The sequence below is a fragment of the Oratosquilla oratoria genome, chromosome 12, assembly GCF_046742065.1.
Source record: "Oratosquilla oratoria isolate Oo_2021 chromosome 12, ASM4674206v1, whole genome shotgun sequence".
In the NCBI taxonomy this organism is placed as follows: domain Eukaryota; kingdom Metazoa; phylum Arthropoda; class Malacostraca; order Stomatopoda; family Squillidae; genus Oratosquilla; species Oratosquilla oratoria.
Window position 1 is genome coordinate 7,215,858 of NC_134788.1, and position 21,629 is coordinate 7,237,486.

The 21,629-nt window shown below is 41.9% G+C and overlaps 1 protein-coding gene across 1 annotated transcript in view; it reads right to left on the minus strand.

Annotated features, from left to right (window-relative positions):
* LOC143030931 (protein argonaute-2-like) overlaps positions 1–21,629 on the minus strand; it is a 238,563-nt gene that overhangs the window by 11,711 nt on the left and 205,223 nt on the right. The window contains exon 15 of the mRNA XM_076194202.1: positions 12,414–12,586. Within this exon, the coding sequence (XP_076050317.1) occupies positions 12,414–12,586 (173 nt within the window). The remainder of the gene's footprint in view (positions 1–12,413; positions 12,587–21,629) is intronic.

A 21,629-nucleotide genomic window follows, 5' to 3' on the forward strand; every position in this document is an offset into this window, starting at 1 on the left:
CTTATACTCCTCCTTTTCTTTCTCATTTAAGAAGTTCACTCTAAATACCTCCCTACCTTCTGCCATTTTCCTCTTCCTCCACCTATTCTCCACTCTCAATTTACCTTCCACCAGAAAATGATCTGATACTCCCCCACTCTCTCCCCTTAGAACATGTATATCTTAAACTCTTCCTACCATACTCCTGGTCACCACTCTATAGTACATTAACGCTCTATCTGTCACCCTTCCATTCATCACCCTCTCCCATGTGTACTCATGCTTGACTTTCTTCCCAAACACTGTATTTGCTATCATCAACTCTCTTTTGAGATGTATCTCCACCATCAATTCTCCACTATGATTTTTACCTGGAACTCCATACTTCCCAATCACTCCGTCTATTCGTTTCCTACCCCAGCATTAGTGCCTCCCAATACAATTATATTGACATTTCACCCTAATACCTCTATGCACTCGTTCATATCTACCCAAAAAGTCTCCCTTTCCTCTACACTCCTCTCACTATCAGTCCCATACTCACATCTCCCTTCCCAGCTTCACCTTCATCCACATTAACCTTGAAGAAACCTCCTTCCACTCCGCTTAACACCTATCTCTTCACTTACTAGTATAGCCACCCCTTCTTTCCTTTGTCCTCTCTTCACTCCTGAGAACCTCCCAACTACACTCCCAAACTCACACTTGCTCCTCACTTTCAATTTAGTTTCACTCAAAGCCAACACATCCATCTTTCTTCTCACAAACATACTGCCTATCTCTTCCCTTTTACTCTCATCTGTACATACATACATATACCAAAGGCTTTTCCCCCCTTACATGGGGGGTAGCCAAAAAGAAAAAGGCATAGAAATCACTCCCACTCATTTCATTTCTCATATATTCCACTCCCCTCCACCCTCCCTCCTATCTTGGCACCTCCTGGATGATGGGTCATCCCTGCATCCTGTCCACTGCCCTGGGTCAGAAGCAGTGTTGCAAGACACAGCACATCCACAGCACGGCTGGTTCATGAATTCGGCAACCCTCCCTCTCCGTCCCCTCATGCATAAAAGGAAAAGACGGGGAGAAATCCCTTCAGGCTGCGTCCAATTTTTTCATATATACTTCCTCACCCCCATCCCCCACCCACTCTCCCTCATGCATCATAGCCTCATCTATACACAACCCTTCTCCATTCCCCCCTATCTTCTGTCCTCTGCTGTCCTTCCTCCACAGATATTCCTCTCTTTTGTAAAGCCCCTTTCACCCCATCCATCCATCTCATCCTAGGATGCCCCCTCATATTCACTCCTTCCACCTCCCCCTTCCACACTTCTTTACTAATCTTTCTTCACTCATTCTTTCCATGTGTCCAAACCATCCTAATACTCTTTCATTAACCCTATCTCCCAGCTCCCTTTCCACCCCTGTTCTCCTCCTCACCTCCTCATTTCTCACTCTATCTAGCCTAGTAACTCCTATCATACTTCTCAGACATTTCATCTCAAACACATTCAAACTCCTTCTCTCTTCCTCTCTCATGTTCCATGTTTCTGTCCCGTACATTGTTGTTGGCACAATCACTCCTTCATATAACCTCTTCTTAGCATCCATTCCTAAATGTCTATTTCTCATTACACTTTTTAATCCACCAAGGTATTTACTCGCTTCTTTCAATCTACATTCTACCTCCGCCCCCACTCCTTCCTTTCATGTCACATTCGCACTCAAGTATCTGAAACTATCCACTTCCTCCAGTTTCTCACCCTTAATGCTCACTTTCAGCCTACTGTCACTCTCTCCCCTTGTACATCTCATCACCTTACTTTTGCCCATGTTTATCTTCAGCTTCCTTCTTTCACATACCTTCTCAAACTCTGTCACTAACTTCCTCAATCCCTCCTCTGATCCTGCTACAAGTGCAGTGTCGTCAGCAAACAACAGCTGGCTCACCTCCCACTTTTCTCCATTTTCTTTAATCATCTCCAACCTCTGACCCACTACCCTTGCATTCACCTCTCGCACCACCCCATCCATGTAAAGATTGAACAGCCAGGGCGACATAACACATCCCTAACGAAGTCCCACCTTTACTTCAAACCATTCACTCTCTCCATTTCTAATCCTAACACAAGCTCTACTACTCTCATGAAAACTTTTGACTGCTCTTAACCCCTTCCATACGGTGCCGCACACGTAGGCGTCATGAGGAGCAAGTGGATTCGCGATGATGCCGACATTGTCGTCTTGATTATATTTATTGTGAGAATAAACACCTTGTGAGATCGAAACCTTTATTAGTACTACGTTTCGCTTTTTACAGCTTTTTCAAGTACAGACATGACACACACTCTGAGCACATATAAGCCAACAGGGAAGGAACTGGGAGAGGTTATCAGGGAGGGGTGGGTGGTAGGTGGAGGGGGAGGAGGGGGACGGGTGGGACTTGGTGGAGACAAAGGAGGACATTTCGGACAGTTTGTTGAAGTGGACTAAGGGGGACATTTCATACATTTATTTAATGCGGGTAACAGATGGATTATAGGAGGGGCGATGTTAAACATGCCTCTGTTCTGCTCAATGGTTTTGAAGCTTTGAATGGCGGCCGCTTCGAGGCATTTTCTCCTCATCCTATCTGGTTCACTAAACAGAAGTTCTGCGTTATCCCAATCCATCAGGTGGTCGTTGGTGTTCCGGTGGATAACACAGGCGTTGGTGGTGATGTTGTTCCGGGAATCGTAGCGATGCTCCCGGATCCGGGTCTTCAGGTCACGGGAAGTCTCGCCGATGTATACTTTATCACATCCAGCACAGGGTATGCGGTAGACACCAGCGTTTTTTCCCCACATCTCGTCCTGGCTGTCATTCCTTCTTGAAAGCTCTTTGATAGTTCTGCTGGACTGGCCCACTACCTGAACGTTGCAACGCCCAAGTGTCCGGGTGAGGGTGGCGGTGACGCTGCTGGCTGGAAGGATAAGCCTCCTAGCTGGATCTTTTGTTGGTTCCCGCCCTTCCATTATTTTGAGTGCTTTTTTCTTACACTGGTGGATGATGCACTCTGGATATTTTAATTTATGAAAAACCTCCTTTATGTGCCTAAACTCGTCCTCTAAGAATTCAGGGCTACAAATCCTGAGAGCTCTGAGGTAGAAACCTATGACTACACCTTTTTTAATACTGAGGTCATGGTGGGATAGGAAGTGAGTCAAATCGTCCTTATTGGTTGGTTTCCTGTAGACTGTAAATTTTAAAAAAATTATCATGTTTGATAATAAGGGTATCCAAAAATGGAAGGGAATCGTTAATTTCTTCCTCCAAGGTGAACTGGATGGATGACTCAACCTCGTTCAGAGCCGCTTGGAGTTTGGGGATGTCAAACCGTCTGGGGGAAATTAATAGTATGTCATCCACATAGCGAAGCCATACTACGTTGCCAGGAACGATATCTGAGAAAGGCCCTGCTTCTAAAAATTCCATGAACAGGTTGGCAAGGACAGCGCTCAAAGGAGAGCCCATGGCCATGCCAAAACTTTGGTGAAAATACTGGTCCTGGAATTTGAAGTAATTAAATTGGACACAAAGCTGTACTAAATCCACAAAGTCATTGGGGGGAATAGGGAGGTCAGTGTGGGAACTAGTGATTTTAGCCCTAAGGAGGTCAATCGCTTTAAGGGTCGGGACACGGGTGAATAACGAGGTCACATCCAGGCTGGCCAGCTTTTTGTTGCGAACAGGAACGTCCTTAATTCTATTCAATAGGTCCCCTGAGTGTTTCAAATGAGCACCGCTGATGGTACCCAAAAGGCGAGACAAATGTTTGGCCAGCGCACCTGCCAGTTTGTGTGGCGCACTCCCGATCCCTGATGTAATTGGTCTCATGGGTATATTGGGCTTGTGGGTTTTTGGGAGCCCATACAGGGTGGCTGGACGTGGGAGGTTTGCCAAACCTCCCACGTCCAGCCACCCTGTATGGGCTCCCAAAAACCCACAAGCCCAATATACCCATGAGACCAATTACATCAGGGATCGGGAGTGCGCCACACAAACTGGCAGGTGCGCTGGCCAAACATTTGTCTCGCCTTTTGGGTACCATCAGCGGTGCTCATTTGAAACACTCAGGGGACCTATTGAATAGAATTAAGGACGTTCCTGTTCGCAACAAAAAGCTGGCCAGCCTGGATGTGACCTCGTTATTCACCCGTGTCCCGACCCTTAAAGCGATTGACCTCCTTAGGGCTAAAATCACTAGTTCCCACACTGACCTCCCTATTCCCCCCAATGACTTTGTGGATTTAGTACAGCTTTGTGTCCAATTTAATTACTTCAAATTCCAGGACCAGTATTTTCACCAAAGTTTTGGCATGGCCATGGGCTCTCCTTTGAGCGCTGTCATTGCCAACCTGTTCATGGAATTTTTAGAAGCAGGGCCTTTCTCAGATATCGTTCCTGGCAACGTAGTATGGCTTCGCTATGTGGATGACATACTATTAATTTCCCCCAGACGGTTTGACATCCCCAAACTCCAAGCGGCTCTGAACGAGGTTGAGTCATCCATCCAGTTCACCTTGGAGGAAGAAATTAACGATTCCCTTCCATTTTTGGATACCCTTATTATCAAACATGATAATTTTTTAAAATTTACAGTCTACAGGAAACCAACCAATAAGGACGATTTGACTCACTTCCTATCCCACCATGACCTCAGTATTAAAAAAAGGTGTAGTCATAGGTTTCTACCTCAGAGCTCTCAGAATTTGTAGCCCTGAATTCTTAGAGGACGAGTTTAGGCACATAAAGGAGGTTTTTCATAAATTAAAATATCCAGAGTGCATCATCCACCAGTGTAAGAAAAAAGCACTCAAAATAATGGAAGGGCGGGAACCAACAAAAGATCCAGCTAGGAGGCTTATCCTTCCAGCCAGCAGCGTCACCGCCACCCTCACCCGGACACTTGGGCGTTGCAACGTTCAGGTAGTGGGCCAGTCCAGCAGAACTATCAAAGAGCTTTCAAGAAGGAATGACAGCCAGGACGAGATGTGGGGAAAAAACGCTGGTGTCTACCGCATACCCTGTGCTGGATGTGATAAAGTATACATCGGCGAGACTTCCCGTGACCTGAAGACCCGGATCTGGGAGCATCGCTACGATTCCCGGAACAACATCACCACCAACGCCTGTGTTATCCACCGGAACACCAACGACCACCTGATGGATTGGGATAATGCAGAACTTCTGTTTAGTGAACCAGATAGGATGAGGAGAAAATGCCTCGAAGCGGCCGCCATTCAAAGCTTCAAAACCATTGAGCAGAACAGAGGCATGTTTAACATCGCCCCTCCTATAATCCATCTGTTACCCGCATTAAATAAATGTATGAAATGTCCCCCTTAGTCCACTTCAACAAACTGTCCGAAATGTCCTCCTTTGTCTCCACCAAGTCCCACCCGTCCCCCTCCTCCCCCTCCACCTACCACCCACCCCTCCCTGATAACCTCTCCCAGTTCCTTCCCTGTTGGCTTATATGTGCTCAGAGTGTGTGTCATGTCTGTACTTGAAAAAGCTGTAAAAAGCGAAACGTAGTACTAATAAAGGTTTCGATCTCACAAGGTGTTTATTCTCACAGTCTTGTCGGCTCTTGCCATTGTGATTCACATTATATTTATTGTGATCATGCCTACGTAACCTCCATTCTCTCTAAACTGGCTTCATCATATTTTCTATGGTTATCAAAATTCACGGGTGAAAGAGAAAGAACGATTGAGCAGACTTTATTTTTTATAATGCGATTATTATGACGCAACATCGCACGTAGGGCAGCTAATGCTGCCAGACTTGCGATGTGCCCCGGAGTGAAGAGGTTAACAGTTTTCCTCCTATCCCATTTATCTGCAGTATCTACCACAGTGCCTTCCTCCTTACCCTGTCATAAGCCTTTTCCAAATCCATAAAAGCCCCCCCAAAAAAATCTTTACCTTTTCCTATAGCTTTCTCACATATCTGCCTTATGACAGAAATCTGATCTACACATCCCCTACCTGTCCTAAACCCACACTGTTCCTCACCAATTACTCCTGTTCCTCTCCTAATCCTCTCAATCAAGACCCTTCCATAAGCCTTCCCAACAACACTCAACAAGCTGATCCCTATTTAACTACTACACTCGCACTTGTCCCCCTTTCCTTTGTAAAGTGGAACTATACAGGCACTCCTCCAGTCCTCCGGTACTCTACCCTCTCTTAATCAAACATTAAATAACCTCACCAGCCAGTCCACCATAACTGCACCTCCTTTCTTCAGACATTCTGCATGGCATCCACCCAGCCCAGGTGCCTTAACTGCTCTCATCATCTTAATGGCTGCTTTCACTTCATCCTTCCCTATTTCTCCTCCATTTTCCTCACTCATCACTCTCATTTTCTTAGCGCTTCCCACTGCAACTACCTTTCCCTCCCTATCCTCCTTCATATCTAGCAACTCCCTTTAAATACTCTACCCACCTTCCTCTCACTGCCTTCTCTTCCATTATCATCTCTCCATCTGCACCTTTTATCTTTTCTTCTCTCCTTGATTCACCTCCTCTTCCTCTTTTAATTTCCTTCCAAAACATCTTTTTATTACTTTCAAAATTTTCTGTCATACTCTTTCCACATTTCACATCTGCTCTCCTCTTTGCTTTCTTTATCTAATGCTCAACTTCCTTTCTCTTTACTTTGTACCTCTCATACAATTCCCTCATCTTAATTTGTAGCCAAACTATGAAAGCCTGCTTCTTCTCTTTTACACCCTTCTTTGCTTCCTCATCCCACCACTCACTACCCTTCCTTCTATTTCCTCCCGCCTTCCTTGTTCCACACACCATCTTTGCACACCTTATGACTCCCTCCTTGAACCATCCCCATTCCTCCTCCACTCTATCCTTTACTCTCTCCCACTCCTCTCTCAACTTCTTATACTCATTCTCCTTTTTTTTCCCCCATTTAAGCAGCTCACTTGAAGTACCTCCCTACCTTCTGACCTTTTCCTCTTTCTCCACCTATTCTCCACTTTCAATTTACCTTCCACCAGAAAATCTGATATTCCCCCACTCTCTCCCCTTAGAACATGTACATCCTTAACTCTTCCTAACATACTTCTGGTCACCACTGTATAATCCATTAACACTCTATCTGCCACCCTTCCATCCACCACCCTCTCCCATGTGTACTTATGCTTGACTTTCTTCTTAAACACTGTATTTGCTATCATCAACTCTCTTTCAAGACACATCTCCACCATCAATTCTCCACTACGATTTTTACCTGGAACTCCATACTTCCCAATCACTCCTTGAATTGGTTCATTTCCTACCCTAGCATTTAGGTCTCCCAATACAACTACATTGACATTTCTCGCTAATCCCTCTATACACTCATTTATATCTACCCAAAAAGTCTCCCTTTCCTCTACACTCTTTTCACTACTAGGCCAATATGCACTTACAAAAACCAACATCTCCTTTCCCAGCTTCACCTTCATCCACATCAACCTTGATGACACCTCCTTCCACTCCACTACCCGCTTACTTATCTCTTCACTTACTAGTATAGCCACCCCTTCTCTCCCTCGTCCCCTCTTCACTCCTGAGTAACTCCCAGCTACACTCCCAAACTCACAGTTGCCCTTTCCTTTAATTTTAGATTCACTCAAAGCCAGTACATCCATCTTTCTTCTCACAAACATACTGCCTATCTCTTCTCTTTTACTCTCATCTGTACGACATCCACGCACATTAAAAGACCCAAACCTGGGTTAAAGCTCCCAGACCCTCTTATGCCTCTACTTTCTTTTTTGGGGCTACAGGTAGTAGGACTCCTAATCCCTTCCCCCGTCCCTTTTTTGTCGCCTTTTATGACTCGAGTGGAAATATTTGGTGGCAGTATTCTTTTGCCCCCACCACAGGGTAGGTAGGCATAAAAAGGAAATGAATATTCAGAGAAATGGTACAGGACAGTAACAAGGGGTTGGGGGACAGCATAATGGAGGGACAGTCGTAGTATAAAAGTGTCATCATTTCTCTATGTACAGAGTTTTCCTCTACCACAGACAAAATGATGTGTGGCTCTGGTCCGTAGGGGCGCCTCATATTGACCCTAAAGTATCAACTGCATGCTACTCTGCGACAATAACATGCAGCCAATACCCCAAATGGGAATTCTCATCTGTACCACATTAAAAGACCTAAGCCTTAGGGTACTGGTTGGAAAACTTCTACACCCTCTTATGCCTTTACTTTTTTTTTTTTTCTTTTCTTAAGGAATGTCCCCTGTGGGGCTACAGGTAACAGGATTCCTAGTCCCAACCCATCCCATTTTTTGTTGCCTTTTACGACGCAAATGGGAAGGCTCAGTGGCAGCATTCTGTTCCCCCACCACAGGTTCAGCAAAAAAAGGAAATGAATATTCAGAGAAATAGCCCAGGACAGTAACAAGGGGTTGGGGGACAGCATAATGGAGGGACAGCCGTAGTATAATAAAAGTGTCATCATTTCTCTATGAACAGAGTCTTCCTCTATCACAGACAAAAATGATGTCTGGCTCTGGTCCTTAGGGACGCCCCTATATAGACCCTCAAGTATCAACTGCATGCTACTTTGCCACAATAACATGCAGCCTATACCCCCAGACGGGGTTAGTTAAAGGTATATTTTGATTAGAGGTCCTATTTTTTTTGTAAGAAGTTGTAGAAAGATGATGAAGGTATTGGCATTTTGTTGCCCAGGATTTCGTGAAGTCATTGTTGTTTGAAGGGGTACGTGAGAGACCTGGCGGAGAATTTTGAAACGAATAAAAGCATGTTTTGGAAGGAAATGAAGTGATGAGGGGAGCTCAGTAAGGCAGAGAGAAAACAAACATGTAATGGGTGCAGATGGACAGGTGTTAATTGAAGTAAAGACAGTCAGGGGGAAGATAGGTAGAGTATTTTTGGGAATTGGTGCATGTGGAGGTGGTTAGGGATTGCTAAATTGTGGCAGTGGGTGCAAGGAAATTTACTGATACATATATGTATATATATACACCAAGGGCTTTTCCCCCCTCAGAAGGGAGGTAGCCAAAGTCAAAGGGCATAAAACCACTCCCCTCATACTCCACTCCCATTCACCACCCCTCCCTCCTTCTTTCCTTGGTTCCTCCTGGGTAACAGGTCATCCCTGGATCTCACCCATTCCCCTGAGTCAGAAGCAATGCAGCAAGACACAGTGCATCCACAGCAAAGCCGCTTCATTTAATCAGCAACCCCTTATGCAGAAAAAGACAAGGGAAGAAATCCCTTTGGGCTGTGTCAAAATATCATTCACACAAACCACCCATTCCCTTCCACACATCATAGCATTATCCATACACAACCATTCTCCTCACCCCTATCTGGTCTTCTCCCTTCTTTCCTCAACAGACATCCCCCTCTTTCCCAAAGCCCCTTTCCCCATCCATTCATCTCATCCTTAGTCACCCCTTCATATTCACTTCATCCACTTCTGCCTTCCACACTTTTACTAATCTTTCTTCACTTATTCTTTCCATGTGTCCAAACCATCCCAATACTTTTTCATCAATCCTATCTCCCAACTCCTTTTCCAACTCCCCATTCTCCTCCTCACTTCCTCGTTTCTTACTCTATCCAGCCTAGTAACCCCTACCATACTTCAGACAATTGATATCAAGCATATTTAAACTCTTCCTCTCTTATGTTCCATGTTTCTGCCCCCATACAGTGCTGTCGACATAATCACCCCTTCATACAATCTCCTCTTAGCATCCATTCCCAAATGTCTATTTCTCATTACACTTTTAAATCCCCACCAAGGCATTTACTTGCTTCTTTAAATCTACATTCTACCTCCACCTCCACTCCTCCCTTTCCCGCCACATTAGCCACCAAGTATCTAAAGCAATCCACTTTCTCCAGCCTCTCTTAATAATCGCTTCCAATTTGCTGCCATCTTCCTTTGTACATTTCATCACCTTGCCATTACTCAAATTTACCTTCAAATTCCTTTCACACACCTTCCCAAACTCCATCACTAACTTCCTTTATCTATCCTCTGATCCTGCTATGAGTGCAGTGTTGTCAGCAAACAACTGGCTTGTCTCCCAGTTTTCTCAATTTTCATTAACCATCTCTAATCATCCCCAGCCCACTACCCTTGCTTTTACCTCTTGCACTACCCCCATCCATGTATACATTGAACAGTCACGGCAACATGACACATCCCTGGCAGTCCCACCTTTACCTCAAACCACTCGCTCTCTCCATTTCTAATTCTAACACAAGCTCTACTACTCTCGTAAAAACTCTTGACTGGTCCTCTTAACAGCTTTCCTTCTATCCCATATATCTGCAATATCTCCTTAACAGCTTCCCTTCTATCCCATATATCTGCAATATCTCCCACAGTGCCTTCCTGTCTATCCTGTCACAAGCTTTTTCAAAATCCATAAAGGCCCAAAAAAATCTTTACCTTTTCCTAGAGCTTTCTTACACATCTGCATTATCACAAAAATTTGATCCATGCAACCCCTACCTTTCCTAAACCCACTGTTCCTCACCAATTACTCCTTCTGTTTCTCTCCTAATCCCCTCAATCAAAACCCTCTCATAAGCCTTCCCAACGTACTCATCCCTTTGAAAATATTACTCACACACTTGTCCCTTTTTCCTTGTAGAGCAGAACTATACAGGCACTCCTCCAGTCCTCTGCCTTTTTAGACAAACATTAAACAACCTCACCAACCAGTCCATCACTGTACCTCCTTTAAGAAACTTCGCATGACACCCATCTAAACCAGGTACCTTACCTGGTCTTATCATTTCAATAACTGCTTTCACCTCATCTTTCCTTATTTCTCCTCCATTTTCTTCATTCACCGTTGTCATTTTCTCAGCACCTCCCACTGCAACTGCCTTTGCCTATCCTTCACATTTAGCAACTCCCTAAAATAATTTGCCCATCCTCCTCTTACTACCATCTCTTCTACATCTATCTTTTCTTCTATACTTGATTCGTCTCCCTTCCTCTCTTAATTTCCTTCCAAAACGTGTTTTTATTACTTTCAAAATTTTCTGTCATACTCTTACCCCATTTCATATTGCTCTCCTTTTTGCCTCCTTTATCTTATGCTTTACTTTTCTTCTTTTTTCTTTGTACCTCTCATATGATTCACTCATCTTATTTTGCAACCATTCTATGAATGCTCATTTCTCTTCTAAAACCTTCTTTGCTTCATCATCCCACCACTCACTACCCTTCCTTCTATTTCCTCCCATCCTCCTTGTTCCACATACCATTTTTACACACCTTGTGACTCCCTCCTTGAAACATCCCCATTCCTCCTCCACTCCCTCACACTTTTCTCTCAGCTTCTTTTGGGTCAAGATGTGGTAGATCTTATACAGGTTACCCCCAACTTTCACTTCTTTGTTGGGGATAGGGAGTATAAGAGTCTAGTTTAATTTTTCATGTCCCTTGCATTACTGATTCAGCGATCATATTTTTCCTTGGGTTACTCCACTTGTTTCATGGGTAGGTAGTAGCTTTATCCTTAAGTTTTTAGCAGATTTATGGTTCTCCACATCTGTTATCACTATCTAATGTACCTGTATGTTTAACAGACTTAAACTTGGCATAACGAACATCCATGTCATTCAAACAACACATCACAAACATAAATGCAAATGCACACATAGACTTAACTATATCCTCAGTGATGAATTATGCAAGTCCTGGATAGGCCCCTAATCTCACTATAACACCACAACACACTACAAACTATACAGAACAAAGCCCTAAAGACAATACACGCTGTGTAAATACACCTTCAGACCATCTACACCATGAAATTAGAGTCCTCAAAATCTAGGATCACCCTGATATGAGAGGCACACAAACACAGCCCACCCACTACACTACATGGCAGAACACCTACATATGCCAAGAAACAATAAAATAACACCCAAATACACATACAAATACTCTTCTCTTCCTCCACAACCACAAGCATATCCATATCACTCACTGCTCCATTGACAAACTGAAAGATATGCCATTGCTGCTTGCCTGACCCCCAGATATCTATCCCTCTGTATCCTCTTTCCACCACAAGGACAGAGTCCACCTAGTCAGACTGGTGTAGCCACCATCCAACCCTTGTAGGCTGCATCACAAACAACTACCCAGGATGCAACATTTCACCCCATACTATACAACTCAGTATGGAAGACTGCATTGTACACAATTACATATGCCAACAACACCATATACACTCAATAATGGATTTATAGGAAAACCACATTCCTGCTGGTTCCTCAGGGAGAGGTGACTGCTCATCCAGCCTAGGAATGACAACAACAAACTTAAAAAAAAAGCACCAAACTTGTGTGCTGTGAAATCAACTTACCTGTAGGCAGCCAGATGTGCATAATAAGCTGGAGTGGGGATAGAAACAGACCTAGTGCACCTAGAGTATAAGTGACACATGGCATAGGTCATTTGTTGTATTTGGTCGGCATTCATGTCTGAGTCATCCCAAAGCACATGGTAGTGTGATGGCTTGCTTGTCCCCCGGATGCCCTGTAAATATGAAGACTAAGTGAAGGGGTCCTTGATCAATACTTTGGGGCTACACATTTCTAACAGAATACAGTAAAAGACTGAGGGAGAATTATCTTATTGCATTGTTTACTTATCCTTCTACAATGAACATGTGTATAAGGAAAAGTACACACATATATATATAAATGTGTTTATATATATATATATATATATATATATATATAAACACACACACACATGCACAAAGGGCTTTTTTCCCCTAACAAGAGAGGTAGTCAAAGTCAAAAGGCATAATTCTACTCCCACCCAATCCACCCCTCCCTCACTTCCTCTCATCTTGGGTCCTCCTGGATGACTGGTCATCCCTGCACCTTGCCCAATGCCCTGGGTCAGAAACAATGCAGCAAAACATAGCACATCCACAGCAAGGCCACTTCATTTAATCAGCAACTCCACCCCAATTTCTCCATTCCCTCATTCAGTAATATTGTAGGGAGAAATCACTTCAGGCTGTAACAAAATATCATTCACACATAACCACTCCCAAACTTACCCATCCCCACCCACTCCCTTCTATCCATTACAGTACTATCCATACACAGCCATTCTCCACTCACCCCTATCTTCTGCCTTCTTCAACAGACATCCCCCTCTCACTAAATGCCACCTCATCCTTGTTGTCCCCTTATGTTTACTCCATCCACCTCTGCCTTCAACACTTCTTTTACTAATCTTTCTTCACAAAATCTCTCCACGTGTTCCAACCATCCCAATACTCTTTCATCAACCCTATCTGCCATATCTTTTTCCACCCCCTGCTCTCCTCCTCACCTCCTTGTTTCTCCCTCTATCCAACCTTGTAACCCCTGCCATACTTCTCGGACATTTAATCTCAAACACATTTCAACTCTTCCTACATGAAAGTGGCAGTTGCTGAAAAGTCTATCGAAAGAAACACCATGCAAAGATGGAGCCTTTATTAGTACAATGTTTCAATTGTTGTTACAGCCTTTTCAAGTACCTAGTCATAATACACATGACTTGAAATTAAATAAGAAATGGGGGAATGGGGGGAAGGAGGGAGGGAGAGCGGAAGGAAGGTAGAAGGAGAGGGGTCACTGAATATTAGGAAAGGTTAACCACTTCCATATGGTGACACCTACGTAGGCTTCATGAGGAGCAAGCGAGTACACGGTGATGCCGACGTCGATGTCTTGATTATATTTATTGTAGTTGTACCTACTTAACCTCCATTCTCTCTAAACTGGCTTCATCATATTTTCTGTGGTTATCAAAATTCATGGGTGAATGAGAACGAACGATTGAGCACTGACTTTATTTTCTGTAATGCGATTATTATGACGCAACATCGCACGTCGGGCAGCTAATGCTGCTAGACGTGCGATGTGCCCCAGAGTGAAGTGGTTAAGATGAAGGTGGACCAAATGCCTGGGAAAAGGAAAGGTTAAGGATAAGATGGAACAATTGGCAGGGTGAAGGACATTAGCTCACAACCGAGGAACAAGGGGAAGAAAATAAGAAGGGTGAGCAAGAGAGAGAAAAAAGGGGGGATAGCTTAAAATTTTGTGAGTAATGGGTATTAAAGGAATTAGGTGGGGTGAGATATTGAACATGACTCGGTTTTTTTCAATTGTGTTGGTTCCTTGTATGATGGCTGCTCCCAAATATTTTCTACGGATCTTGTCAGGTTCATGTACCGTACTAGAAGTTCTGCATTTTCCCAGTCCATCAAGTGATTGCTACTATTCCTGTGTGCATCACATGTATTGGTGGTGACATCATGGGGGACCTGATATCAATGTTCTCATATCTGGGTTTTTAAATCCCATGTTTCCCTAATGTAGGATTTTTCACATCCTGAGTACGGAATCCAATAAACAATGGCTTTATTGTCCGGCGTTTTGCCAAAGTTTATTTTTGTCCTCGTGATGTCTTTAATGACTTCAGTATGAGTCAACTGATGTGCAGCATCGGCTGCCATATGTACTATTCATCACACTACTTGCATTATAAAATATAAAGTCATTGCTGTATTTCTTGTTCTCTTTTACTCTGAGTAGTAATAAACACAGAAAATATGATCAAACCAGTTCACAGAATCCAGGGGGGAGGGGGGTAAACTTGTGTACAAATACAAAAAACATATATAATCAAGATGCTGATGTCAGCATCCTCATGTACCCACTCTTGCCTCATGCCCCTACATAATTGTCATCATACCGAAGTGGTTCATTGTCCTACTGGTCTGGCACACTACTTCCAAGTTGGTGGTTTTTATAATACGAGTCAAGTTGGTGGCAATGTTGCTGGTTGGTAACATGAGACATTTGGCTGTCCTGCCCTGCTGCCTACAGCCTTCCAGAATTTTAATGGCCTGTTTTCTGCATATATCTACATGGAAATCTGGAAATTATGATTTTACAGAAAGCTCTCTTCTAAGTACTCTTCACTGCATATTCTGAGTGCTCTAAGGAAAAAGCCTATCACTACTCCTTTATTGAACCTTGATGTCAAGGATTCTTCCCCCAGAATCACCACCACTGACACGAGAGGGAATAGTGGTGATGGACAACACAGACTACACATGTAAGATGGAGGACCTAATCATTGATGGGAACATGTATCATGAAGTCTCCCAATCAGAGGTAGACAATGAGACAAAGAACTTCACATACAAGAAAAATCCTCAAAAGTTCTGATGAAGGCAAGAAATTCCTTCACCTGTTGCCAAACCTCCCATGCAAAGCTATGATATATGGTCTCCCCAAAACCCACAAAAGTAATATACCAATGAGATCCATAATGTCAGGGATAGGGAGTGCCTACAACAGAATAGCATATATGTTGGCCAGATGGTCCCCTCCACTGGAAACCATCAGTGAAGCACATCTCAAACACTTGGGAGACCTACTGGACAGAATCCAAGATATCTCCACCCACAATGATGTAAAAAGCCTCTTCACATGTGTTTTATCCAATAAGGTGAGCTCCTTGGAGACAAAGTCAAGAAGGAGAAAATAGACTTTTCACTGCCCCCTAATGACTTTGTCAATTTGATGCAACTTTGTGTGGAATTAAACTATTTTAAGTCCCAGGACCACCATTTCCATTTGAAACTTGGCATGGCTATGGGTCCTCCATTGAGTGCAGTCCTTGCCAATATGTTTATAGAATTTTTAGAAGCAGGACCTTTTGGTGACATCGTTCCCAAACATGTGACCTGGCTGAGCTACATGGACGTCATCCTACTCATCACACCAAGGCAATTCAATCTTCATCACTTTCAAACTCCACTGAATGAGGTAGAGCCCACAATTCAGTTTTCTAAAGAAGAAATTAATGATTCCCTTCCTTTCCTAGACACACACGTCTCAAAACATGGTAACCAGCTGAAATTTAAAGTATGCAGAAAACCCCACTATCAAAGACAATTTAATTAACCCATTCAACTCCGATGACAAGATGTCTTGTCATTTGGTCAAATAAAACAAAAAATCATAAAACACCAAAATGTTTGATCAAACACCAGAAAAATATGACGTCAATCCTCGCTTCGCTGCGAGCGAAGCGAGGATTGACGTCATATTTTTCTGGTGTTTGATCAAACATTTTGGTGTTTTATGATTTTTTGTTTTATTTGACCAAATGACAAGACATCTTGTCATCGGAGTTGAATGGGTTAATTTCTAGTCCCACCATGACATGAGGGTCAAGAAAGGAGTAGTGATAGGCTTCTTCCTTAGGGCACTCAGAATATGCAGTGAAGAATACTTAGAAGAATGCTGGTGTATTAGGGGAACCTTTTTTCTAAATTAAAATTTCCTGATTTCCTTGAAGATGGATGCAGAAAACAGGCCATTAAGATTTTAGAAGGCTGTAGGTAGCAGGGTGGGACAGCCATAAAACATCTCATGTTACCAATCAGCAGCATTGCCAACCTGACTTATATTTTAAAAACCACCAACTTGGAAGTGGTGTGTTATACCAATACAATTAATATTCTGTCCATGGGTCTCTCCCACAATCTTGGTGATATTTCTGTTAGGTGACAGATTGTCCATCATGAACACCCCCAAATCTTTCTTTTCTTTTGCTTTTGCAATGGATTCTCTTCACAAGGAAGTTAGATTCTCTTCACAAGGAAGTTTAAGGATTGTCTTTCCTCTGATCCCATATATCTTCAAAACCTCCCAGTGCCTTCCTGTCTACCCTGTCATAAGCCTTTTCCAGATCTTAAAGGCCCAAAAAACATCCTTACCCATTGCTAGAGCGTTCTCACATATCTGTCTTACCACAAAAATCTGATTCACACCACCCCAACCTTTCCTAAACCCCACTCTGTTCCTCGCCAATCCATCTGTTCCTCTCCTAATCATCTCAATCAAAACCGCCCCATTAGCCTTCCTAACTATATTGAACAAGTTGACCCCTCTGAAACTACTTAACTCCCATTTTGTCCCCTTTTCCCATGTAAATTGGAACTGTACAGGCACTTCTCCAGTCCTCTACTCTCCTTTAGACAAACATCAAACCTCACCAGCCAGTCCACCATCACTGTACTTCCTTTTTTTCAGACACTCCACATGAAACCCATCTAACCCAGGTGCCTCACCTGCTGTCATCATTGTAATAACTGCATTTACTTAATTTTTTCTTATTTTCCCCCATTTTCTTCATCCATCACTGTCATTTTCTTAGCACCTCTCACTGAAACTACTTTTCTCCCTATTGTCCTCCACATTTGGAGACTCCCTAAAATACTATGTCCATCTTTCTCATAACATGTCCTAGAAGTTCTACTTTTTACCAGTCCATCAAGTGGTTGTTACTATTCCTGTGTGCAACACATGCATCAGTAGTGACGTCATGGCGGACATCATATCAATATTCTCATATCTAGGTTTCTAGATCACGTGATGTTTCCCCAATGTAGGATTTTTCATATCCCAAGTACAGAATCTGATACACCGCCTTTATTTGTCCTATTGTCCAGCATTTTGTCAATGTTTATTTTCATTCTTGTGATGTCTTTAACCTCTTCAGTACAGGCCTTAAATCTCGCGGGCAGCATTAGCTGCCAGCCGTACGACATGTCGTAATAATACTCGCATCATAAAATATAGTCACCGCTTATATCGATCGTTTTCTCTTTCACCCGTGAATTTTGATAACCATAGAAAATGTAATGAAGACACTTTAGAGAGTATATCATTATGCAGGGGGGAACTACAATATAATCAAGACGCCGATATGGCAGCCTCGCGTGTCCACTTGCTCCTCATGCTGCCTACATATGCGGCACCGTATGGAAGGGGTTAACCCCTTCACTCCAGGCCAAAATCTTGCGGGCAGCATTAGCTGCCAGACATTCGATGTTGCGTCATAATACTTGCATTATGAAAAATAAAGTTACCACTGTATTGCTCGTTCTCTTTCACCCGTGAATTTTGATAACCATAGAAAATATGATGAAGCCAGTTTACAGAGTATGGGGGTCATGCAGGTACAACTACAATATATATAATCAAGACGCTGACATCGGCATCCTCGTGTATCCACTTGCTCCTCATGACGCCTATGTAGGCATCATCGTATCGAAGGGGTTAAAGTGATTTTTCACTATATGAAGTGATGAGAAACTCATTGAAACCCTGATCCATCCAGTGTCAGTGGTATTGTCCCCACACAGAGTAAAGGATATAGGGAAGATCAAGAGTTTACCAGGGGTATAAACCAAACCGGTCCCCAGCCTGGCAGATAAAACATACAAAGAAAGACTGGGTTGGCTAACTTTGAAAGACTGAAGAGAATGAGGTGACAGGATTACAGTATTTAGGTCACTAAAGGGGATAAATAGCAAAATGACAAAAGAGATCTCTTGATTAAGGCTGGAAGGGCTTTAAGAGATCATGGGAACAGATTAACCACTTCCATACGGTGCCGCACACGTAGGCGTCATGAGGAGCAAGTGGGTACGTGATGATGCCGACGTCGGACTTTTGATTATATTTATTGTAGTCATACCTACATAAGCTTCATTCTCTCTAAACTGGCTTCATCACATTTTTTATGGTTATCAAAATTCACGGGTGAAAGAGAACGAACGATTGAGCACTGACTTTATTTTTTATAATGCGATTATTATGATGCAACATCGCATATCGGACAGCTAATGCTGCCAGACATGCGATGTGCACTGTATTGAAGGGGTTAAGAGATCATGGGAACAGATTAACCCATTAAACTCCAATGACAAGATGTCTTGTCATTTGGTCAAATAAAACAAAAAATCATAAAACACCAAAATGTTTGATCAAACGCCAGAAAAATATGACGTCAGTCCTCGCTTCACGAGGACTGACGTCACATCTTTATATTCCAATTTTGGTCTTATCTGTGTAACTAGTATTTTCTTCACCATTTCTTCATCCATGTAGTCAAAGACCACTTTCATTGCTCTTAATGAGTTAAAAGTTTCTCCGACTAATTTGTTGACACGTTTGTCTGGTGTCATTTCATTTCAGATAGTTACTCCTAGGTCCCTCTCACAGTTGACTTTATTTTTCCTTTGTACCAACTTTATATTGACCCGAGATTCTATTTTTCCTTTTTTTTTTTTCAAATTCCATTATATTACATTTCTTAATGTTGAAGTTCACCTCATTCTTCTGACTCCATTTCCAGATTTTGCACAGGTCTTGAAAAAATTTGCAGTCTTCCTCTGTACTTACTTTTTTTAATATTTACCTAGTTGTATTATATGGGAAGGGAGCTATGCTCATGGTGACCAGTCTTTGTGTCTTTCAGTATCAAGTTTTTTCTTAAAATCTTGAATAGTGTTTGCACACACTGTTTCTTTATCTGAATTATTCCAGATATGCAGCACTCTGTGTGGGAAGCTGTTCTTTTTCTGATCTCTTCTATAGTTATCCTTTTTGAGTTTCTTTTCGTGTCCTCTTGTTTTTACATTGTCATTTTTTAGTAAATCATTCCTACCAAGGATTTCCATTCCTTTCAGGATTCTATAGTCAGTAGATTACCTCTTTCTCTTCTCTGCTCCAGTATTGGTAATTCCAATTTGGATAACCTTTGTTCATATGTTAATTTGGATAGAGCTGGTACCAACTTTGCCATTGCTATCTGTATTCTTTATAACTTCTTTATATTCTTTCTAGTACTGTGTCCCCACAGTGTCGCTGCATATTCCAGTTTTGATCTTACTAATGTACCTAATATTTTTTTAATAACTTCATCTAAATAGTCAAATGCCACTTTTGTTGACCTTAATAAGTTGAAGGTTTCTCAGACTATTTTTGTTGATTCTATTTTTCCTTTTTTCCGGTGTCATGTCTTTGCTGATTATTACTCTAAGGTCTCTTTCTGAATTCACCTTTTTTATTTCTACTTCACACCAATTTTAAAAATTTTGGATATTCTGTTTTTATTTTTTCCAAACTCCATTATATTACATTTCTTGATATTGAAGTTCACTTACCACTTTTGAGTCCATTTCCAGATTTTGTCTAGGTCTGTGTGTAATGATTCACAGTCCTCCTATGTTCTTACTTTTAGTACTTTTGTGTCATCTGTGAAGAAATTCATATAACACTCAACTCCTTCATCCATGTTGTTTACATATATGGCAAACATGATTCGAGCCAGCACTGACCCATGTGGGACACCACTTATAATTCTTTTCCACTTAGAGTATTTGTCTCTAATTACAACCCTTATTTTTCTCCTGTTGCATCATCTGCAAAGATGTTCACATAACATTCCATGCCTTCATCCATATCATTTATACAAATAGCAAACATTGTCAGAGCCAATACAGAGCCTTGGGGACACCGCTTATCACATCTTCCAAATTTGAGTTCTTGTCTCTGAGTATCACCCTCATTTTTCTTCCATTCAAGAAATCTCTCATCTGTTCCAATAATTTTCCTTGTACTCCACCTATTGTTTCAATTTTTCTTAGTAGTTTTTTGTGTGGTAACTTTGTCAAAAGCCATTTGTAGGTCCAAGAAAGCACAATCTGCCCGACTGTCCCTTGTATCATTTCTATTAATCTTGAGTTAAAGTATATTAAGTCTGTTGTACATGATCTTCCACTTCTAAAACCAAATTGTTTAGGATTTAGTATTTTGTTATCTTCCAAGTGTTTAATCCATTTATTTTTATCTATTAATTTTTGCATATTTTTACTATTGTACTTGTAAGGGATACTGTTCTATAGTTTACAAAGGATTACAAAGGCGGAGCATGCCGACAGGAGACCTTTTGGTCCATATCTAGGTCGAATGCAAAAATCATAATAATAGAATAATAATAATAAAAAAAAACTATAATGTATGCAACAAACAAAAAATACATAAATAAATGCATAGGTATAGTTGAATAGCAAACAAACAGGTAAACAATAAATAAAAATAAATTGGCACATAACTAATAATAAATGAAAATCAAATGACAAATGATAAACTTTTTGTCCCCTCCTTTGTATATTGGTACAATAATTGCAGTTTTCCAATCTTGTGGTACTTTTCCTTCTTTGAGTGAGAAGTCTATTATCTCATGTATTTTGTCTGTTAGTGCATCAATACATTCTTACAATATCCAGTTCGCAATTCCATCAGGCTCGTATGATTTTCTGATGTCCAGGTTCTTTCTTTGGTCCCTTATTTCTTTCATTTCAGGGGACCTTTCTCACTGTCCGTCATCACAAGTTTGTGAGTTTTCAATTGTAAATACAGACCTAAAATGTCTGGTCATTACTTCAGCCATTTCTACATCTTCTACATATTCTTTATTTCATTCGCGCAGTTTCACTATTTCATGTTTGTCTTTTAGTTTGTCATTTACATATTTGTAAAATGGCTTAGGTTGGTCTTTGCATTTGTCTATTATATCTTTTTGATAGTTTCTTTTTTCTTCTCTATGTACATACATACACCAAAGGCTTTTTCCCCCTTACACGGGGGAGGGGGGGGTAGCCAAAAAGAAAAAGGCACAGAAATCACTCCCACCCATTTCATTTCAC